The sequence below is a fragment of the Anarrhichthys ocellatus genome, unplaced genomic scaffold (genome assembly GCF_004355925.1).
Source record: "Anarrhichthys ocellatus isolate YVR2014 unplaced genomic scaffold, GSC_Weel_1.0 scaffold2, whole genome shotgun sequence".
In the NCBI taxonomy this organism is placed as follows: Eukaryota; Metazoa; Chordata; class Actinopteri; order Perciformes; family Anarhichadidae; genus Anarrhichthys; species Anarrhichthys ocellatus.
In genome coordinates this window covers 7,653,245-7,676,691 of record NW_022280032.1, presented here as the reverse complement: position 1 = coordinate 7,676,691, position 23,447 = coordinate 7,653,245, and the positions used below count along the sequence as shown (strand labels likewise).

Genomic DNA, 23,447 nt, shown 5'->3' with positions numbered 1-23,447 from the left:
GTGTGTGTGTGTGTGTGTGTGTGTGTGTGTGTGTGTGTGTGTGTGTGAGAGATTCAGGGTTTAGACTGAGAGAGCATCTGGCCCTGCCGGCCTGGCTGTGTGCTCCTGCTGTGGGTCAGTCAGGCTGTTTGGACGTGAAGTGGCTGTGAGTGTGTGTGCAGCTTGCTGGTTTGGGAGTGTTTATGTCTGTAATAGGCACTTAACCACACAAACCCAGCAGGCAGCTAAAGAGAAACGCCAGAGGAGATGCTCAGCGGTGTTAACAGCAAGTTCTTTAAGTTCCCCCCTCTACCGTGATAATTTATCTAATGTGGTTTTCTCCGCAGAACCACATTATATAGCAGACCTTCTCTGCTGAGAGAATATTCAAGGGGGGGGGGGGGAGGGGGGGGGTAATAGTGTATCACTTACACACAGAGCAAGAGATGGATGAAAGAGAGACATGAAGGGAATGTATGGCTGAAAAGTGTGAGGGGTGCAGATCCATGTTGTTTGTATTTATTCCTTGATAGGAGAGAGCGAGAAGGGTGTGTGTGCACAGGGTGTTAGAGAGATATATACTTATCCATCATTTGTTGAGCTGGAGCAGAGGGGGGGGGGGGGGGGCAGCATTATGGCTGGTGTCTGCACTGTAGTGGTGGGTTGATCTAGAGCAGAGAGGCAGCGCACGCCGCTCTGACACAGAGAAAAAAGTTGGAGAATCCTGTGGAAAAGAAGATTCTGATGGAAAACCCATGAAAAAAAGCAACAGTGGAGAAGAAGAAAAACAAATCTGAGTGCTGCTGAGGACGAGAGGAGAGACGGCGAGGTACCGGGTTGGAAAAAGAGGGAGATTGGGAGAGGGGAGGGGGACTAAGTGGGAGAGCAGCAGAGAGACACAGGGAAGGAGAGGGAGGTGAAGAGAGCGGAACAGGGAGGGAGAAAGGAGGTGTGATAGTGGGTGGGAGAGGAGGAGACAGTCTGTTGGACGGGCAAAAAGACAAAGGAAAGAGAGGAGAGTGAAAGGGATATGTCAGCGAGCTGGTTAGGGATGAAGAAACTAACAGATGCATAGAGATAAGACAGCCAAGGTCTCAGGAGAGGGATACAGAAGTGCAATGTGGAGTAACACAGTGGTTTAGTGAGAGGTAAAGGAGAAGAGGAGAGAAGAGAGGGGGGGAGGAAAATATTAAGAAAAAAAAGCAGAGTGATAGACTGGCCGAGAAGAGGGAGGAGAGAAGAGCTGGATGAGAGAGAGGAGGGAGGCCGTCTCGTAGAGCGCATAGAGCACGCGTGGAGCTGGTGTTAGAGCGAAAGAGAGACAGAGCGAAAGGGAGGGAGGGTGGGAGGAGAGAGGGAAACAGAGGGAGGGGGTGAGGTATTTAAACGCCGGAGCAGGACAGCACAGGCGAAGCTCTGAACTCCCCGAGAGTGAAGGTAGGACAGGGAGAGGAAGCAGAAGAACAGAGCTGTACAGTTTTCCTGACGGCCAAGCCCACACACTCACGCACATAAATATTGCACATACAAACACACAACAGACGCACTTATTCTCACGCACGTGCTTTTGGACTTTCGACTCATCTGTGGACTCCAAAAGCTGTCCTCTGGAACTCTACCTGTGCCTTCCTCGCTCCCACTCATCACTCTCCTTAACTCTCCACCCAGCATCACTCCCTCAGTCCCTCGCTTGGTGAGGGCAGATGGCCATGGCGCGGGCCTCTCTCGGGGGTGCCTTAGGCTGTGCCCTGCTGGCCCTAGTCTTGGGGAGCAGCATGGATTTCGGGGCGCCCCCCGCGAGCTTCTACCCCCGTTTCAACCCCTTCTTCTTCCTGTGCACCCACCATGGGGAGCTGGAAGGAACCGGGGTGGCAGAAGGTGGGGGAGAGGTGCTACTCACCCTCCAAATCACAGGCAACCCCATCGCCTACACCCCTGGACAGGAGTACCAAGGTGAGTAAACCCCCTTCGCCGTCCACTTTTTTTCTTCTTTTTTGCTGCATGTTGAAGAGGATGGGATCTATTGTTTTAGCAATTTGTAAAGATCAGTGTTGAATCACACACAGAAGAAATGTGTTACATTGATCTGCTTGTAAATTTCATTGGTTGTGAAAATACAATGCATTTTGTGTTATTGAAAATAGTTTTCCTCTTGTGAAAGAAATTCACTTTGAAATTCTCTATATTTTATGATGAATAGACATCGCTGAAATGTGCTGAAATTGTTATTATGCCTATTATGTTATTATAAAGTACATTTCACATTAAAGATATAAAAAAACAACTTCATGATCAAAAATGCCTCACAGGCGAGTACAGTAAATGCATTTTCCTTGCAGGTGTTTTGCTTCGCACACGAGGTACCGCTGTGGCGTGTGCATTTGGGAGGGTGCAGTTTGTGTGGGGTGGCTGTTGTTGGAAACCGGCATTTATGTAACTGTAATAAGTAGTGATGCTGAGTGGGACTCCTGTTCAGTGCCGTGAGCAGCTTTGGTGTTTCACTGAGATGTGATCCTGATGCTCCATGTGTAGGTGGCTTCTCTACAGGACTAACAGCGAGTTCCCTCTAACTGAATGAGAGAGAGAGAGAGAGAGAGAGAGAGAGAGAGAGAGAGAGAGAGAGAAAACAACGAGTGCGAATGGACAAACGGAGCATCGTAGAAAGCTCTGAAATAAAGACTTAGAAATCAGTAAACCATGCGTAGCGTGTAAGAGGGGACAGACATTAATATCCCCTTTCCCCACACTGATGTGCTGGCACCTGGTCCTGGAAAAATGATCCCCTCTGACCTCCCAAACTGTGTTTTCATCGCTCAGTCACTCACTCTCACCACTCACTTAACACTGGGGACAGCGAACCACACAGGCCACCACAGACCGACTGAGGTCACATTCCCATGCAGCTATCTTCTTCACTTCGAGTTAAATATATACACATTTTATGTATATTACTGATATTATCTAACTTCCCGAGATACAAACACATTGTGTGTACATTGCCCGTATCTCTTCCTAACCCTGTCTTTGTTGTATTTCATCTAATTTGATATTCCGGTGGATGAAATGTGATACAATGTTCTTGCGCTGTTAACAACTGCGATCCATTATCATGGCAAATAAACCTCTTAATTTCAAAAACGATCTGTGCAGCAGAGTTTGTGTAATTGTATATAGAAAGGAAAGGATATGAGAAGGCCAGGAAAAAAAAGAGCAGGAAAGGAGAGAAGTCTGGAAGAAGCAGTATTATCCTCCGTCTCAAAATAACAGCCCGGATCAACCCTTCAGTCAAGCACCTTTTAACTGGGGCCGGGCTTGTGAGGAGAGCGGGTGGGGAGAGAGATTTGAATAACTAGCTGGTGGATGGGAGGGATAGAGCGCACGGAGAGGTTTAAATAATTAGCATTAGAAATGTGGTGGACTGGGAGGAGGGAGAGATTTAAATAGGGCCACGGCTGGGATCGGATGGAGTTGGGGGAGATTTAAATGACGATGAGAGGATTGAGCAGATAAGATACCAGCAGCGGGGCTTGCACGGAAAAATGACAGGGTTCCAAGCTGCTCACTTTTTTTTTTCCTCTGTCCCCATGTTTTGGCACATGATGGCACCTCATTGTTACATTTCTAGGGTTTTTGAAAGAGTTTGTATGGAGATTGAAGGATGAATGGCAAGTGAGCAAGTGAAACGTGGCTGGCTGTGTACTTAGTTGTGCAATCAGGAGCAATCCCGGTCCCTGTCTCTCTTATCCACCTCTCTCTCATCTTTTCAAACCTTCATGATAATATCCATCTTTACATGTTCTTACCACTGCCAGGCTCATTGTGACAAGAATTGGGCATTTTTCAGATATATATAAAGATATGTACAGGTGTTAAATTTAGGGTGGACATGTATCTGCCTGCTCCGCCTGCTGAAAGCAGAATGAGAGAAAAAGATACAAAGAAACAGTAAATCACATATTCTGGTGGTGTGAAGGAAAAGGCAAGGGAAGTGTTTGTGCCATTTTTTTGTCTATGCTTCTTCTATGTGGTTTGCGCTCAATTGTTTTTTTTGTTTTTTTCATTGTTTCCTACGTGCTCTCTGGGCTTTAGTTTTGGATTACATTTGGTTTAATCTTCTAAAAGCAACGTGTGATCTAACCACTGAAAGAGCTGCATGTGGAAGTGGTGGGCGGAAGGCATTAGAGATGCTGGCCGTGTGGTTGTTGAAGGGCTGTAGAAAAGAAAACTGAAGAAAGAGCGCAAAGGAGAGAGGTTGTCAGTGAAGGGAGGGGAAGTCAGGAACAAGAAAAGAGATAAATGACCCCTTCTTAAGGAGACGGGAGGTGAGTGTCTCCAAGACCCACCTCAGTATCCGGTGCCGAGCCAGAGGAAGATTCTGTGTGGCAGAATTGTCGTACAGTAATTGGGTTTCTGACCTGACCTCACTACCCCTCGCTTCTCTGTTGCTTTTGTGTGATAAGACCATGTGTGGGCAGCGTACTGTGTGTGTGTGTGTGTGTGTGTGTGTGTGTGTGTGTGTAGACAAGATTACTGTGTTTAGCTATCAGAATGAAATGACCAAGAGAGGTTGCGCTGCTCTCTGTAAAATGTTTGAGAGGGTGGGTGTATTGGCAGGGTCATAGTGGACAAAATGGAAACAGAAATACTGTAGAGACACTCTGAACATGGTGGGAAACCGAACAAGGGGAAATGAAAAGATTTGTGTGCTTCCATTCAGACTCTAGGGTCAATCCTTGTACCAGACAAATGCAGACCAAGTGTCACCCACACACACTCGCATACTGCCCACATACAGCCTTATCTTTCAGAGGAGAGAGAGAGCAGCAAAATGAACTGAGGTCACACTGGGATTTGAGCCCGTCCTCTGAATAATCAAACAGCCCCTTTGAACGACTTTTTCTACGGGAAGCCGTTCTTTATTTCAATAATGTCAAAGCATTTTTTATAAATTTAGTGTTTGACCTCTTTTAACTGCTGTGGGAATGCGAGATGTTCTCCACACAGCGGCCGCGTGTTTATAGGAGCACAAACCCCAGAGCTCTGTTTCTAAACACAGTCAATCAGAGAGTGCTGCTTTTCATTCTTGTTGTTTCTGGTCCCTCTTCTTCATTTTTACAGATGAACAACGGTGTTCAAGGAGGGAGGGTGACACAGCAGCGGGGAAACAGGACGAGGCAAAATTCCTCCAAATAGACTGTTTTAGTATCAGAAAACATGGCCTTTTCCAGTAAAGCACATTTGATTCAAATCATGAGCAGAGGGGGCATCAATCGACTGTGTTATGCAGTATGATTAGAAAGGAATGGAATGGCAGCGCGGTGTCCTCTGCAAGTCCGTAGAGAATAGCCGGAAAAATGGAGGTGCATGAGCAGAAATTGGGCCAGTGAGGTTGATTGAGTGCCTTTGTGTGTCGAGGAATTTCAACCATTTTTTATGGCGGTGGTTTCAAGTACACTGCACGTTTGTTTGTATACGGAACCCATTGTTATGTCTGCTGTCTGTCGATTTTCATCTTTATGGTATTTGAAAAGCTTAAGTGAGTGCTTGTGCTGGCAGTATGCATATTTGCGTATAGAGGGTTTTTTGTTGTGTGTGTGTTTCTATGTGCAGGGTTATTGATGTCAGTGGCTCATTCAGTGCTTTACACTAAAACAAGCCCCTGCTGAGGCATGAAGGTTCAGGTAGGCAGCATGGCTCTCCCTTTCACTATATTTGCACTATTGAAAGCCAAGCAATATTCAGTGGGCTGCAGCAGTGCCACATTAGAAAAACAGGAGGAGAAACAGCGGTGCGAGGGAAAGGGACTGAGGGTAAGACAAGAGAGCTGCTGGGAGAACTAGTTGACAGTACAGGCTGAAATGGACATTGCTAATCTGTCAATGGTCTCTACAGCAGTCCGGGTTCCATGGACCTTTTCATGTGTAAATGATTGAAGAGGCCCGAGAAACAATCAACTTTTCAAGGAGATTTGGACGGTGCCACTAAATGACATTCTTAATGGGAACTCGGAGATAAATTCATCCCCACAAAATGCCATCAGCTCTTCCCAGGATAACCTATCAGATTAGACATTGTGAATTACTTCAGCTGCTCTCCTGCCAACCACCAGAAACAACTCAATGTGGCTTACAATGGGAATGCGGACATTATCTATCTGATTGCTTGTCGTGGTTGGGGGAGGTTTTTTTTCTACGAGTGTGCTGTTGTTGACCGATATGTGTGTGTAGAACAACAAGACAGTCATGTCAAAGTGAAGGTCACAGACGCGTGGCCCCTGTGAGGCTGTAGGAAAGCAGGTATTATCTCGCTGTATGCAGGGTCACCACAGTGAGACACCATGGAAACACAGGGCCCATCTTAGAGTCTTCACAAACTCGCAGTCGTCCAGATTGAATACCAAAATGGCATCAATCTGCTGTGACTTCAGCAGCCCGTCGGATGTCATCATCGCCTTCTGCAGCACTTAACCTCTGAGGGGACCGTTGCGGGTCTGCTGTCTGACCTCTGACCGCTTCTTGTCAGTGCTGCATTGCTTGGAGCTCTGTTCCTACCGAGTGATTAGATTTGGCTGGTGTCCCTACTTTTCCTGTCCCACCAATCTAGTTCTCCTCACGTATCCGTACAGCTTAACTGTAGCATTTCATATTTATCTATTTAAAAGACCAAAGGAAACTCTTAAGCATTTCTTACGGTGCAGCAAGCATTGGTCAGTGAACCATCAAAAGACTGGCCTAGTTTTCATGCAGACATCCAGTTTAGGGGAGTAGGGACACTGAAAAACAGGAGGTAAGAGTGAATGAGGAGTACAGGGATCGAGGCTAATGGTTTAATATGTATCTCTTGTGAGCGAAGGAAAGGCAACACGCAGACAGCACTAGCACTCTCAAGTGGTCCAAACCTGTGCATTCATTAGCTTCCCAGCTCTTCAGCCTCTCTGCCTCCTGCTGCTCTGTCTGAATAGGTCACTTCACTGAGTACAGAGAAGTGTGTCAAGTGTGTTACTGTTTGTATGAGCTCGCTGGGTGTGTTTGGGTGTTCTGTCTTTGTGGACGTTGAATGATGAACCATTTAAAGAGTATTGTATCCAGCGAGATATGCCAGTTTCCTTTTATAGGAAGGTGCAGATGGGCGAGAAATGAGAATAGATATTCATTGGGAATCTTCTCTTTGTCGCAAATGCACACTCGGCCATGCACACAGCACTCAGCTCTTAGTGGGTGATCCATCATGACATAGAGACAGGTCAGATGTTACGCTGGCTAACCACAAATGTCATGATCAGCGGGCTATTGCGATTCTTTGTGTCGGTGTTACAACAGAATATGACATGATAACGTGAACAGGAGGTTACTATTTTCCTCCTGTCAGGAGCTAAATGGCTGTGTCACAGGAACATGCCCTAGCTATTATAGCATGCTGCATAAACCTATGACTTTGTAATGATGCTACAAGAAACTTGCAGGGACACGTGTGATGTGTCTCTGCCTTTGTGTTTCCTCATAAAGAGGCAGTGAGCTGCAGCAGCTCTGGAGAATTTGAAGCCGAGATAGTTGAGATGGCCCAGATGTCACCTATACGCCACATTTGTGGAAAATTGATTCACTGCATCAGAGAACGGAGAATCAACTCCGATAACGGTGACGTTGTTAGCCTTTGCCAGGCTGGTGCCAGAGTGATGCCAGCATGGTGCCAGGTGTGCTAGAAAGAGCTAAAAATGAAGGCAGTGAGTGGAAGCCTGCCAGGCAGAGGTGTGTGCCTGTGCCAGTCTTATCTGGGCAAGCGGCAATGAGCGCTTACATTTTTTATTTTCAATTTCCTCAGCGGATTCATATTCCAGCCAAAACAAGAAAGCTCTTAACAAGCAATTGTGAGCTGTGTTTTCAGTAACTTTTATGAGTGGGCAGACGAGTGGGCGTAAGTATTTTCAGGATGTTGGAGTGAGTGCTTGCCTTTTGGGGGTTTGCCTGATTTGGAGTGCCTCTCTGTTGATAATACAAGCTGGGGTGTGCAGATGCTGGGCTCCTGCTGTCCTACTATGTACTCGCATGCTGTGTTTCCCTTGTGTCTGGAGGTTTAAGGTTTAGACAGCAGAAGCACCAACAGAGATTCCACTCCTGGCATAACTTTAGCAACATGAAAACCGGCCAAAATATGGTGGCATTATTAGGTTTTGTTTCCACGCCTGAAGCACAAAGCATTTGGTAGCATTTTCGTCGGTTACTCACTCACATTCCTGTTGTTGCTGAAGATTAAGTTTGGTGAGGAATTCTGTATTTAAGACACATTGTATTTGTATCACTCCCTATGGTAAAGCATAGTGAGAAACAACCCCAGCCCACAGAGCCCACACAACATGCTCTAGACCCTGAGGGTGTGAGGATGAATCCCAACCATTTTTTTCCCCAACCATGTATTTTCTTCCGAAGTTTTTCAATAGAAAGCACAAGGGAAGCACCATTCTAATTTAATTATTTTTTATTGGCACGTTATCTTTCTTCTGCCCCTTTGATGTTTACTACCAACTTACAAACAGGTTGTAAATATAATTACAAAGGTTTTTTGTTGTTTTTTTAATCACAGAAAGCCCAAATACCAGGTCCACATATAACATTAAGAGCTCCTTGTGTCTATGCAAACTCATGCTAATGTCCCCATCCCAATCTACCTTGTAACAATGGACCAGTGTTCATTCTCCTTAAGGAGTACCAAGTGGCTCTAAGCCGGATTTTGAAAAGTGATGGATCCTTTTTAAACCTTTCTTCCCTCCTCCCCATCCTTCGTGCTGGACGTGTTGTTCTCATGGGGTGGTTTCCCAGCCGCTGTTGATTAGCGTGTCAGCTTTGCCTATGGCCTCTTCCTTTTAGAGAATGGAGCTCCTGTTGGAGGATTGTGTACCTCCTCCTCCTTCTTCTCCTCCTCTTGCTCTGGATCCTCCTCCTGGCGGCTTCGTTGAGAGAGCTGTAATCCCTGCTTGGGGGGCAGTGTGTCGTCTGTGCTGATAGCATTCAGAGGGCCTTGTAGCGCTCCAATGGACCCACTACAGAGGAGGCAGCATGGTGCAACTGGCTGGGTGCTGGGCACACGTCGCGTGGCTGGGGCGGATTAGCCCCAGCTACTACCCCCCATTCAGCTCTAGCCTCCTTCAAACAACCAGGCCCACTCTGCCCACAGAGACACGGCAGGCTGGCAGAGGCAGATTACACATCCGCAGACACGCACAAGCTCGCACATATTGCTGCCGAAAGTGACAGCATGGGTGAGGGGGTTAGCGTTAACAGGGCCCCTGAAAATACCTCATTCCCCTAATGCTCTGTTGTAAAACCCCACATATCAAACCTCCAGCCCCCACGGCTCTACGTGACACCAGTGAGCTCTGACTCGGGATTAGAAAATCCACAGAGATTCTCCCAGTAAAATAAAGATTAGTACATTTATCTTGCTTTTGAGGCTTTATCAGAACGATTTTTGAAAGGCAAGCTTACCATTGCCTTTCATATGTCATCAATGAATATCAAATGTCCGTTTCTACCAAGTTGTAGCAGCATGTCTTACACCTCAGTGGACCAGGTGTTTGATTGCGTGTCAGGGAGTGATTTACAACTGAAATTCAGAACAAGAAGAAGTGACACTTCACATTTGTGCCTCACTATACTAGAGAGCCTGATTTAAATAAGTCACATGTAAAGGAGAGTATACTCAACCTTTTGTTTAGATAAGGTAGGTATCAGAAGAACAAAAATGTAATTAAGAAACCCTAAAACTGGTATACCTCTAACAAGTACTGGGGTATTTTTGTGACCAGTTGCAGTCTAATGTGTACTTAGGACTATGAATGAGGCTCGGCCAAGGTTTGAGTTACAACAACACAATTCTTTGACAGTGACTCAACACAGTTTTTTAATGCGCACATACCACTTTGTCTTGACAGCAGAGGATACAGAGTGATAGTCATTGAGTGGTCCTTGCTATCGAGTGAAAGCAGAGGTCTGAGGTAGAGGTTAAGACAGGAAAGAGGTGGTGATGAGAGATGGGTGATGGAGGGAGTGTGACAGTGTTAATTACAGCAATGAGAGCATTCTTACCAAGCCAAGCTGGTGTGATTAAGACTGGATGTCAAGGGAAATGCTCCCCATTGATCCACTGCCAGTAGAGACCATCTAGTTTTTCATTACTGCAACCAGCTTGTTAATTAGAAATCAATCTTTCCCCTCTGCTCTATGAACCACCCCCCTCCACACCACTGTGTCACTTTCCTTCCACCCAAACATTCATACCCAAAAGCTATGGAGGCATGTCAGACTTTGACTAATGTCAGTACTTTTTCACTTAGTTGGCCATAATCTGTAATTTTCACGCCAAGAAAGAGCAGGGAGCGGAGAGAAAAATAGTGAGGCACAATATCCTGCCTTCCTTTCCAACTCCCAGGACGTCTTTCACTTCTTTCAAGAATTTGCCAAACTCAAGATTGCTTAAAGATTGAGGACTGAAATCAAATGGACTTGCTGAATAACAATTATCATGTTGTCTTTTAACTACATCTGTGTGCAATTGTGTGATTTTTAGGATCAGTGAGAGACCTGTAGATAACTAAATGTTGTCGAATGGCATGATCCATGGGTCATTCATCTTTAAAGGCTTATTGTTATTTTACATACTTTTACATGAATTTAATAGTTTTGAAAGTTGATCTATTGACACCATTTATTAATATGTAATGCATTACATTGTACCTAATTTATTTTTAATAAAGTCTCACATTATAGTAAATAGTCTCCTAATCTCCTATGCAGAAGTGCTGTCATGATGAAACCATTGTCTGAGCAGGAAGGAGAGCGTAAAGAAGGTGCGGAAGTAATGCTGAAAAGGACGGACGGAGTGGGGATGTAAAGTAAACCCCTGTGTAAAGCTATTATATCTATGATCGTGGGAGCGTGTTGGGGACTGCTGTCAGTCTGTAACACTGTAGGCAGCTTGAGCCTGAGTTTGTGCTGTGTGTATGTGCTCCTATGTGCACATATGCATGTGTGTACAGTAGTAAGCGCTAACAGGCACAGCAGCTCTCTGGTTTTGGAAATGGGAGATGTGTCCAGATGTATCCAGATGTTTCTGGGCTGGTCCAAACTAGGCGCAGATGTTACTATGTTACAGGCACAGGTAGATGGACTTATTTGCAGACTGATTTTGTGTCTCAGCTTAAAAGCATGCAAAGATGTATTTTATTTCAAATTTCCATGCGAAACCTACCACTGTTTCTTCATTGTTGTTAGTATTCTGTCAAGTGTGGCCCCTATAGCCTTGACTGCCTTACGTTAGAGAGTTTTTTCTCTCTCTGATCAGAAAAGCTGACTTGTTTTTGGAACACTAACAATAGTTGCTGTCCAACATAAAATGAGAAGCATGTCTTTGACTTTTCACGAGGCTGAAACAGTTCAAAAGTCCAGGTTGATACTCTGATAAAAACTGCAGTTTGAAGTGTCAGCCCATGATGGCTAAGATGAGGGCGGGTGCACCTGGTGCTAACTTACTCACTTATTCTCTTTCATCTCATAAACCTTAGTGAGCCTGGAATATGTAATGTTTGAACTAAAGAGGTGGAAAATCAGCAAAAAAAAAGTTTTTTCATTTTTTTTTAAGTACAATATGAAAATAAAGTATTAACTTTTTAAGGATATTTGATCGCTGTTGGAAATAATTCAATAGAAGCACTGTATGTGCTTTGTTTTCTCCTGTACTGTACACCTAACATCTCTGCAGTGGCTACAAATTAATCTATGATATTGACCACTTGTTTCTTAACATATATATATAAAGTCACTAAATGCCATCAAATGGCCAATTGACATTCTGTTAAAATGACCTTCAGCACCTTCAGTGTTGGATGGTTAGTTAATTTCAATGGCATTCTTCTTCAGGAGAAATTGTGAAGGAAGACCGCTCTATTGTGTCTTCATGAGACTTTCAGTGCCCCTTAGGTTTACACAGGAAGTGATTAAAGACAGATTGTGTTGTGCTTTTGATATGTAAAGGACTTCACTAAGAATTAATAACGCAAAGAAAAAAAGCTTTTCATAGCAAACCTACTATCTTCCCTCCTTCCTTGGATCACTGACATTGCTTATTTTATTGAAGTATCAGCATGTACACTGGATACAAACTGCAGTATATGATGACCTGTGGGACACGTTTCCAAAACATAAGATGCAGGGAGCGTTTTGGTTCTTTCATTTCCTAGCACTTGAGCCATTGTGCTACAGACCTCCAACAATCAGGTTAGGGTTGGAATTGGCTAACTAAGATCCCCGCTCCACTTGCCATGTGAAATAACTGCTTTCTTTAGTTCAAAATGATGTAGGTATTGTTTGGTTGTTCAAAATATATGACTTTGTTGGCCAGGTAGTGTCACTTTTGTTGACATGATCTGTGGCCTTCTCGGGGCCTTGTCCAAAGTCTCAAGGCCCTGCTTTGACAGATGCCTTCTGGTCATGGCTCGCTCAGTTGTGAAGCAGTTTGTGGAGGGAGGTGGGGGACAGACCAGCTGTGAGAAGGTTTGTGTGGGGGTAGGGGGTGAAGGCCACTTAGGCTTAGTAGCCTGCATGGTGTCCATGAGAGGGACATAGCAGCCAGTAGGGTTATATTCTGTCGGTGCGTACTTTCACAGCTGTCTATATATGAGTGTGTTTCTGTGCAATTGCATGGGATGTTGACGTGTCTCTTTACACATGTGGATGGATGTGTTTAGTGTCGTTGAGCTTGCCATAGTGTGTGTGTGTGTGTGTGTGTGTGTGTGTGTGTATGTGTGTTGTGTGTGTCTGTGTAACGAGTTGTGGTTTGGTTCTTACCCCGGTTTTTGAGGCTGACTGGGCTTTTAGTGTTTTCCTACATTCCTTTGTTTCTGTCTCGGAAGGCAAAGCCGTACACAGTGGCTTTCCTCCGTAACCTGCGTTTAGAATATAGTTGTTCATATTCTCATGTTAAAAACCTGGTCTCCTCATTGTGTGTTAGCATGTTCAGAATGGCTCTGATAAGGGAAGGAAGATGCTTTGCTTGTCAGGGCTGAATGGCTGAAGCCTTTTCTCTGTCTACAGAACACATGGTGTTGATCATAAGTACAGCTCACTCTCCAGTCCTGGCAGTCACCAAGCGACAGAGGGAAAGAATCATGGTGTTCCTGAACCTTATTACCATGTAACCCTTTACAGCAACCACCTTATTACATCTTATTCTGAATGATATTCCCTTTAGGGTGACTGCTCTGTAAACCTAATGCTTTATAAGATGTCTTTCATAAGTAATTATGCAGGATGCTGTTGCTTGCTGCTTTGGGCCTCGGTTCTTTTCTTACCCAGTTTTATTTTAGTCTTATACGTACAGTAGATATTCTTACCCTTTCTCTTCTATCAAGATTTCATCAAGATTGATGAAGACATGGTCCATATAGCAGAACTGTAGATTATCAAAATCCATTTAGAGTCTCATAGCAGAGATCAGTACTATGATGGGATGGGATTGGCATGCTGTTTGAGGCCTCTGTACAATTAACCAATGAATAATGTTAAAAGCCCAGAGAGATGATTTGCTATCAAAGATAATATCAGGTAAAGATAATAGCCTTTGAGTTGTCCCAACGGGATGTGCTTCTTCTGAACATGTAATGTTCAGTTAGGAACTATGAAGAAATGTTCTGTCGTAACTGATTTGGCCTCGTCGATTAGTGGATATGCCTTCATAATGGGGTGGGACCTTCCTTGTAAATCAAGTGTTGACCTTTTGACACATCACGAAGAATGTGTGCGGAATAATATAACTTTTATATTACCGGCAGATTATATGCGTATGGTGATATACCCCAGAAATCATAACGAAAGGAATGAAAATTTCCACAAAGCATGAGGATTAAAATACTCTGGAGACTTTCAGAAGATATAAACCGATGGTTCTTTTTGTGTAGAATAACTCGCACACCTGTGCTTGTTTGTGCTCAAGCATGTGACACACGTGCTCATATGAATGGAAACAGACACACGCATACATTGCATGGTTTGAGAGCCGCACAATGAAGTGTGATTCTGAAGCAGATTATGTGTGAGGAACAGGATGTTTGTGACAGAACTGCCTCTTCACTCCTGTTTTTCTCCACAGCTGTTGCAGGGGTGAAGCCAAGTTAGGCAGGCAGTAAGGCTTCGACTCCCCTCCTTGGTAAACAGTGGAGAACCTCATCAAATTGGACCAAGAACAAGAATAGGCTGCACATTATGATCTCTGGTAGTGATCATGAGAGGACCTGTAAACTGGTCCCCAGAGATGAATTGCTTTCATGCAAAACAATTTTTTAGAGATGTTGCAGTTAAGCAGACCTGTAGAAGCTCAGTGGCTGATAGGTTGTCTGTGATCTAGTGTCAGCAGCAGATGGCAGTGCCAGCAGGCCAGGATGGTGCCAGAAGGTTACGCAATGGAATGATGCCTCTAAGACCTGACTAGAACACCACATGACACATATATGTGCAGAAACACACTTCCCACACAATCTTTTGAAACTGTAGAGAGACATTCATACTTGCAGTTTCTCTGCATCTGCCTGTACTTTAAAGGGACTGTCTTTCCCTTCTCTATCGGAGGACATAACGGCCTATCCTTCAAGGTGTCATGCTCAGGTAACTAACAAGTTTGGACCATTTCAGGAAGCTCAGAGTGAAGTGGCACCCCGAGACTGGCATGGCCACGGAAACAGATGGAACTATAGCTTCCCCATGGTCTGGTCTCCATTTCCTGGTACTCTCTGGGGCACGTGCGTGTCTGCCAGTGGGATATGGGTCAGATGGTCGGCTATCTTTATCCAGATTGTTGCCAGGAAAATCTCCATTCATTTGGAAACAAAAAGGGTGTCCTCGTAAAAAAACTGGGGATTTCATTGATAATACTTTCTGTTACAGTATCCCTTGTAGTTCAAGTAATTTGACTCACTATGTGGCTCGTTCTACCGTATGCTGTAATCATGCAACAGTGCAGAGTATGCTTTTTTGTTTGTGAGTGCTAAGTGAGTGCGAAGGTAGTGCTACCAAATCCAATCTTGTCAGAACCTCTTTGTGTAGCAGCCATGTCTTTTCAGTCTTGGGGACTTTCCAAATGTTTTCTGAGACTTGTTTTAGTAAAGTAAAGGTTATGAATGCGGGTGTGGTGATGACTGGCGGGTGTGCTCGTACACAAAGAGCAGAAAGGAGCTGTTCAGGCCATGCCAACCATACAGGGACGTAAAACGCAAGTTGTCTAAATCAGGTCTTCTCTCATAGCTCCCAGACTTCCTGTCCAGCTCCAGCCTAGTCCCTCGTCATGCTGTTTTCTAAGAATGAGCTCATGCCGCTAAGCATTGCCAACCACAGTGTCGACCATGCTTTGCTGTACCTGAAGCGAGACATTACCAATGCTTTTAGGATACCACTGGGCCCTATTTTTCATGTCCCTAATATGATTGCTTACCCAGCACACAGTGCGCAACACTTTGGTCTGTTTTTCACTGTTTAATAGACCTGCTTCTTGTACGAGGAATTGGCCAAAACCATCTATCAATCATGGCTGCTCCCTCACTGCGTGTACTAGAAAGAAACAAACAAACAACCAGGGACAAAAACAGATTCTCTGTCTACCTCAGGTGCATTCATTTCTACAGGCAACAGCATACCTCTTTGGGACTAGTGTAAAACCGTGCTATAGTATCTTATACAATTTCAAACATCTATTCCCTAACCTCCTATAGTACCTTGTTTGTCTCATGTTGAGGATGCTTTTACAGCATTCAAGGTGAGGTGATCCACTCTGGTAATAGCAGGAATCCTGATTGACAGGTGGTAAGAAGAAGTTTGGAAATCCTAGCTGAAATATGAATCAAACAAATTATAATGAGTTTGGGGGACAAAAAAAGTAGCATGCCGTTCTGCTCATTGATAAAGCTGGATGGAAAACCTTTCTAATTTGCCAGCAATTATTTACATTTACATCACATTTACATTTGCTCAATAGATTGTCGCGGAAGATTGATTTCCCATCACTGATTAGTCGTCACCGTGTATATTCACGGTGTGTCTGCTTAAGCTCTGAGAGACTTGTCGGCAAAGAGTGTGTGTTTTGTTGGCTTGTGTGGTGGGCTGGTACTTTGTGCCTTAATATCACTCCTGGTGGATCCAAGGAAGTGAAGAAAGCCCAAGGCCCATCAATAGTTGAGTAGGAGCACGGTTGTGTGTGTCTGTAATGAGGCATACCACATCGCATCATCAATATTGCATGTCGACTGAGGGCCAAGGGAGGTGCTCTGTGTTGTGTTCAAGTATAACGTATGAGCGTGTGCAAGTGAAATGAGTGTTTTTTCTAAGCCAGGTGAACTTGCAACTACTGACACCAGACTTGTCGAGGAGCATGTCGATGTTCTGATGTGGAGTTGAAGGGAGGGAGGGATCCAGAGCAAAGGGTACCCGTAGGTCAGCCGAGATGCACCTTACTGCTAGAGAGTGCTCTGGCTCCTCAACGTATCACAAACAGCTGCAAACTGCACATTTCACTCTGCCACCACCCAACCCCTCCCCCAATACTAACCTGGCAATCAAAATAGACAGAGTGAACATATTATGATATTAGATATTTTCACAAAATTAAAGTTGTGTGCATTTGTGCAAAGAGACTGCATTATATCCAGAATACCTCATTCCAGAGACACATGTTAGTCAAAGCCTCCTGTTACTTGAAGAGGCCTGAAAGGCAGTTTTATGTATGTGCTTATCTAAAAATCTCTTTCCAGCCATCATGTTTCAATGTAAAGCTATTGGCCTCTTGTAAGTCTTATTGTAGGAAAAGGCTAAAATTCAGTCCAGGTGTTTGGATGAACTGTGCCTAACACCTGGTGGTGTTTACACGTGAACAAATTATACACAGGTGCACACACAGTGTGTGTACGCATATGCTCACACACACACACACACACACACAGAACCTGCTAATGTGTTGGATGAGAGCATGGTAATAAAGTTCACCCCCATTCGCTCCTTGTGGCTTTCTCATCCCCTCAGCCAAGTGAACAGTACTCAGAAATGAAGTATGGACAAGAATTTTAAAGGCTACCATCAAAGGCCGCCAGCCTCCTCCTTTAGATCTGTGTGTGTGTGTGTGTGTGTGTGTGTGTATGTGTCTGTGTGTGTGAGTGTGTGTGAAGTACCCCCACAGGTGATTGGATCTGATCTTATCTGATCTCATCTCATCTGATTGGCTCATCCGTCTGTTGCGTTCGGCAAGCGAGTGAGAGAGGGGTGTTAGAGGCCTGTCTAAATAATTTAGATCTTGCATTTGTATTGATCAGATAGCGTCGCTCTCCGTGGGCCACTCCACGACTACTACTCTCTCCATTCCTCTTCGCCCCTGTTCTTGTTTTTTGATTGTAACCTTGTGCCCTTAGCTTTGCCTCCCCTCCATGCTTTCTTCCCCCAACTCCCACATCAAACAGAGTGCAGGAAAACTGCTGCGAGGGAGCAGAAAATGCATGAGAAGGGAGAAGATGGAGGGGGGAAATGCAGGAGAGAGCATTTTTACCATGATTCCTCATACGGGAGTGAGGCTGAGGGAAAGAGGCTTGGAGAGAGGTGTAAGCGATGGATAAAGAGAGAAATACCATGGTGGAGGCAGAAAAATATCTTTTGTGTGTGTGTGTGTGTGTGTGTAGCTCATATGCAAGTGTCTGCAGAGAGTAACGGAGTGTGTGCAACCTTGCAGGTGAGTGAAAATGCAAAAATGAGCGTATTGTGTGTATGGAAGCTTGTGAAGCCTGCTCCAACTTACTACATTAAATCCAGTCCATTACTCCATTACTACTGTATCATGCCATGGCCTTGGATCAATGCGACATCATGCAAACACTGATAACCTGGGTCACCACCCTCTGGAATGGATTTGTTGAATAGGTAATGTATTCAGGGAAGCAAAACTAGCATAAAAGAGGAGCAGATGTATGCTCAGCACGAGCATGATAATTACTTGTTTGAATGGAAAGGCCTTTTCTCTGCATTCTGTTGCGATTGCAGTGTTAGAGGTGCACTGAGGAACATGGATTGAATATGATAATGTATCGGTTGCCAAGCAAAATATCTCTTTCTCACAATACAGCTTCTTGTTGACGCTGCTCATGCTGGGACACTATTGCAGTGCACACAGCTGATAAGAAAAGGAACACAGATAGATTACGTGTTGCTCTCACAGAGCCATTCATACAAAAGAGAAATAATTGCAAATAATTAAGAATTAATATTATTAATATTAATTCAGTTGTAGAATATTTTGTATTCACCAAAATCAACTGCAAACAGCTCCTTCTTCTGATTGGTTGACATTTAGATTTAGGTTGACTTACAATTTACAATAGTAAGTCAACTGAGAGTTCAAATAGCTCCTGTTTACCCTGTTCACCATGTCTCATTTTGCTTGGATCATATGGCTTGAGTGGGCATTTTTAAGATATTCAGAGAGAGCCGCCTTAACAAATATGTAATTTACTGTTGTGGAACAACGAGCATGTTAAATACAGCATTAGCGCTATATTGCCGGATTTATGTGTAAGAACCGCGTCAGGAGAAGGGGAGGACATGTCTGGATGTAATAACGAGAGCTGTGGGATGAATTATTGAGGCTTTGATATGGAGGAGAGACGGTCGGGGAGAGATGGGCTGAACTGTGCTCTTATGACAGGGTGTAGCACATCCAATATACACCGACGCATGCAGAACACACATATTCACACACACACACACACACAAATGCTGGGCGCCTTGTGTGAGGACGTGTTAATGGAGTCGCCGAGACAGACAGGCAGGAAGACTGGGCCACACAGGAGTCTGCTCTGCTCAGATTCCCACACTGAAACACACCAAGCCCAGAAGAAAGAACGCCCCAAAACCAAATCGACATGTTGCTATTCTTATGAAAAACACGCCAACGCCGCGGGTGTCTCCTCCATTTTTCTCATCCGCTTTTCCCCCCAAAAGCAGGGGGTGGGGGGTTCCAGGGTCAGGAAATAACAATGCCTTCATCTTTCCCCACTGGAAAGGATTGTTTTCCTCAAAGTGCAAAAGTGTATTTTTGTGGGAGTGAGTTCTCCTTTGAGCCGCAGTCTGTTCCCCTGTGCTCTGATCTGTCTGGCTGGAATGAGTCCAGTGGCTGAGCTCTTTTCCTCCAGTGATGTAGCTGGCTCTGTGGTCCCGTCACTCAGGGCCTTTGTTTACTGGGTAGATCAATAGTCAACTTGCCGCTGGATACACTAAGCTGTCGATCTCCACAGCTGGATAATAGACCTCTGGCAGTTTTCTACTCTGTTTGTGATGACCTGTGATAAATGGAGACTTAGCAAAGCTATCAAGGTTACAGCCAATTAGCTCACCAGTCTCTTCTGATATGGTTGTCAACAGGCTTTGATTAAAGCACAGTGATTTGTTCAGGATGAGTTAGTTTACATTCTTGAGCTGTTGGCCATGAGACAAACATTGAGGTTTTGGATTGTTTTTTGTTCAATTACTTGAAAGTGAATCAAACCTCCATTTAGCCGGCTCCTGTGTGTTTTTGTGTGTGTGTGTGTGTGTGTGTGTGGGGGGGGGGGGGGTGGGGGTGCTTCAACACCTGCTTGCACATTTGTGCTCTCTCCTCTGCGCCTGCAGGGCGTTTGGTCTCATTGGTCTCATAAATGCTCGCTTCACATTTCCATTTGTTAACACCTGATCTCTGTGCTCATTAGCACAGTATGTCAGGGAGCTGTAGTGTGTATTCACTTCCAGACGTCCTGTCCACACGAATGTTCATAACACCAACTAATTATCTGCGTAGCTCGCAAACGAAGTGTGATCATAACTTTGTACTTGCGATCTCTGACACCTTATCAGCAGTAAATTACAGTTTATCTCACTGTCCTCTTTTGAGTTATCAATAAATGGTCACTAAAAGATGTGAAGATGGTGTATTATATTACAATTGGTTTATGGCGTAACCAGCTGTATGTGTAATAACAGTAACATTGCAGCTTGACAGTTAACACCAATGTTTAATGTCTTCCTTTTCTCTGCCTCTTCAGTAACCGTCTCTACCAGTGTATCTTTTGATGGTCTGCTGGTGACTGGCCTCTACACCTCCACGCCAGTCCAGTCGGCTCCCATTCCTGCTCCAGCGGCCTTTGGCTTCGGTAAGTCTTCTTAAGATATCATTGTAGGCTTTTTAGAGTGCTTTCCCCACCCATGCTCTTTGTGCCAATACAAACTCCTCATTAAATGCTTAACTTAGTTTTTGCATTTTAGCACAAACGACAAACTCTTAGATAATGTGAATAGCATCTTAGTGCCGAGGCTAGTATCACAGTGAGCGCGACCCAGCTCAGTTATCCACATCCGTTTCCAGAATGAGCAAAAGACCACTTCCCCTCTCCTGTTGTGACAGGCCGTGATGGATGAGGAGTGGGGAGGAGGTGACCATGGGTTTCGGCCAGATGCGTTTTCATTGATGCTTGAGGGAAGACAAACAGAAACGTGAATATGAGATGAGGAAAGGACATTGGAGAACAAACCAGCAAAAGTATGTGAGCCCTCTGAGAGACAAAACCAAACTTCAAATAATAAAGGAGAGAATATTAATGATCATTAGGTCAGCTGGTCAGATGTTGAGTTGCAGAAAAGGTGCAGTGGTCCAGTTGCATTGCATTTGGATTACGTACTGTATCATTACAATAGCAAGAATTTGGAAAACAATTCAGGAATTGGGGTCTATTTAGTGCTATTGTTACAGTTTTCTCAACATGATCAGTATTTTGTTTTTGCATCATCTGCATCCATAGCTGTGTCTTATCTCAAAAGTTAAATTTACACCTTAAATTGTTTTGACAAGTACAGTACAATGAGGATTTTTGGACTCTGATGAAGAGCGTGCGGATGGAGTCCCTGTGTGCATGGGTGGGGGCTATCTCGGGTGATGGATCGGCCATAAAGAACTCCTGTGAGAACAGGGCTACTGGCCCAGAACTGCTGCCCAGCAGGCTCACTTATCCTGACTAACTCCACTGTTCTTCAGACGCTGACTTCACCCTGGCCAGAGCAGCTCTTCTCCCTAGGCAGCCCTGCTCAGGGCATCCAAGCAAGGATTGCATCACCTTTGCTACACTCTCAATTCATTTGAAAAGTTTCAAAGAGAAGGACTGCACGGACTGATGGGCAGCAGCTCGTGAATCTGTGAGCTGCTGCATGTTGTGTATTTTAAATAAGTCTGCAAAGCCTTCCGTTACAGTATGTGTAATCTGCTGAGCCGCGATGCCGTCCAGGTTTCACAGCGTCGGTTAGTCCTCAGCCGAAGAGCTCGCTGCGCTGTGTCTCTCTGCTCTGATTCTGCTGCATCCTCTCCCAGTGTGGGCTGCAGGGCTCAATGGAGCGTCACAGAATCAATGTTGTCATAAAGGCGAAACAGTGGGGTGATTCATTAGTGCCACCAAAGTCCTCTTCTTAGCTCCCATGATGGGACTGCTGTCTCAAGTACAGTTTTACTTTTCCTTTCTTTTATTTCTCTGCACGTTCTCTTTAAAGTAGATGGTATTTCCTGAAGGTACCCTACGCAGCCTGGCTGGTTCTGCACACCATGGTCCATGGCAGGGTGTCACACCTGTGGAGAGAAGGATTCTTCAGCTTTGGGAGGGCTGAAGAATGATGCTCACAGAGAGGGAGAGTAAAAGAGCTTCATTAATGAGCTCATGGAAACCCGGCTATGCTGTGCATAAGAGAGCCAAAGCAAAATGCTTTGAAGATCATGCAGTGGAACAACAATGGAACGAGACACTGCTTGATGTCCATTGGTGTTGTGACAAATATAAAAAGATCTGTGAGGACAAGAGGGTCATGTAACTCCATAAGGGAGTTTTACGAGCCCAGTGTTTAGTGTAGAGGGCCTTACATAGGATGTGGCTCTAATCCCCTTCTTATTGGAGGCATGTAGGGGACACAGCTACACATGGACATGGACATATACACACGGAGAATTAAAAAAAAGAGATACTCATCTACTCTAACTCAAAAGCACATACACACACTCCAGCTGCATAAAGCTGCTAGAGCAGCGGCTGGTTGGGGTAACATGTGGATGACAGATGTGTCAGTGCGGGAACCAACATGAACTCCAGCAGGGGAAAAACCTCACTGCACCGCCGCCACAGGATCTCGCACACAGGGAGAAGATTAGTGGAAAATCGAAATTGCCGAATGTTTTTGAGTATTGAAATCACAAGATAATGCTTAGCAAGAAGAGAGGGAAGACTTTTAAGTTTGTAGATCTTTTATTTCTGCTGAGTTGATGTCGGTGTAGAGAAAGACAAAGACGGACATATAGTGAACATAAATGGTTTGAAACAGAGACAAATGAAGAAGAATAAACAGGTCAAGGCAGGGCACAGAGGAGACAGAGAGTTTAGTGTTTGCACACTAACCTGGGGATGTCTAGTGGTTGGTGTGGTCAGAGCTATTGCAGACAGGACACCTGCACGCCGGCCTCCAAAGAGAGAATTCCCCACGGCCTTCCGTTTCACCCTTCATTGCTTTTTATGGAAAACTCATAAAACCGGTGCATGACCACACTGCATGCACATGCAATGCTCTATCACTGTTCCTCCTCTTTCTTTGTCTTTTGTTTTCTTCTATTTCTTCTATTTTTGGTACCTTCACATGTACACAGATACACACAGACACCACGACATGGAGACAGGGAAGTGAGCATTTTATTGGCTTCCATTCCCTCTGAATAACAATACACTTTACACTACATTAGTAATAAAAATGCGAAGCTTTGAGGGACAGACTTTTTACTGCGTCGCCAGAACACCCACACATTGTCGAGTTAACCAAAGTGCAATGGAGCAATTAGGGTGGTTATCAGTGTAGTCTAAGGAATGCCGTATCTTTGGCTTCTGGGCTGAGCTGTGGTTGCTCGAGGCTCATTCCTCCGTTACCTAAAGGCTGGGGATCCCCCACTAGCCGCCAGGTGGCTAACCACAAACCTTTATGATGCTGTAATTGCTTTGCTATGGCTAGTGCAAAATCAGACAAACTGGAGCTAAAACAATGTTATGTTTGGGAGCCAGGCCCGCTTTAGAGAGGCAGAACACAGGAGTGTAAATTCAGTGTGGTTTTTATAAATCTGACCTTAAGGAGCCCAATGAACCAGTCTGGCTGAGGCACAGCCACAACAATTATTCAGTTTCAAAGTGTGAGGCGCTGGCAGGAAAGAACAAACACGTCATTGTGGGATTCACTCAGTCACAATATACAGTTAATTAATGTGCGAGGTAGAGTGTGAAAGGTGATAAATTGAATTATATTGTCTGGCATAGTTTGACCTAATTGCTCACCAGAGACCTTTGCAACATGTTTTACATTTAAACTTTTAGACTCCACATTTGTGTGTGTGTGTGTGTGTGTGTG

The 23,447-nt window shown here is 44.6% G+C and overlaps 1 protein-coding gene across 4 annotated transcripts in view; it reads left to right on the top strand.

Annotated features, from left to right (window-relative positions):
• The first annotated feature begins 1,246 nt into the window (after window positions 1-1,246).
• The window catches only part of reln (reelin), an 89,512-nt gene continuing 67,311 nt past the window's right edge, over window positions 1,247-23,447 (top strand). For 2 of the 4 annotated variants that reach the window (XM_031856319.1, XM_031856301.1), the window contains exons 1-2: window positions 1,247-1,932; window positions 20,072-20,179. In XM_031856319.1, coding sequence (XP_031712179.1) covers window positions 1,683-1,932; window positions 20,072-20,179 — 358 coding nt within the window. In that variant the 5' untranslated portion in view covers window positions 1,247-1,682. The remainder of the gene's footprint in view (window positions 1,933-20,071; window positions 20,180-23,447) is intronic. The other 2 variants (XM_031856327.1, XM_031856310.1) reach the window with 1 other exon arrangement.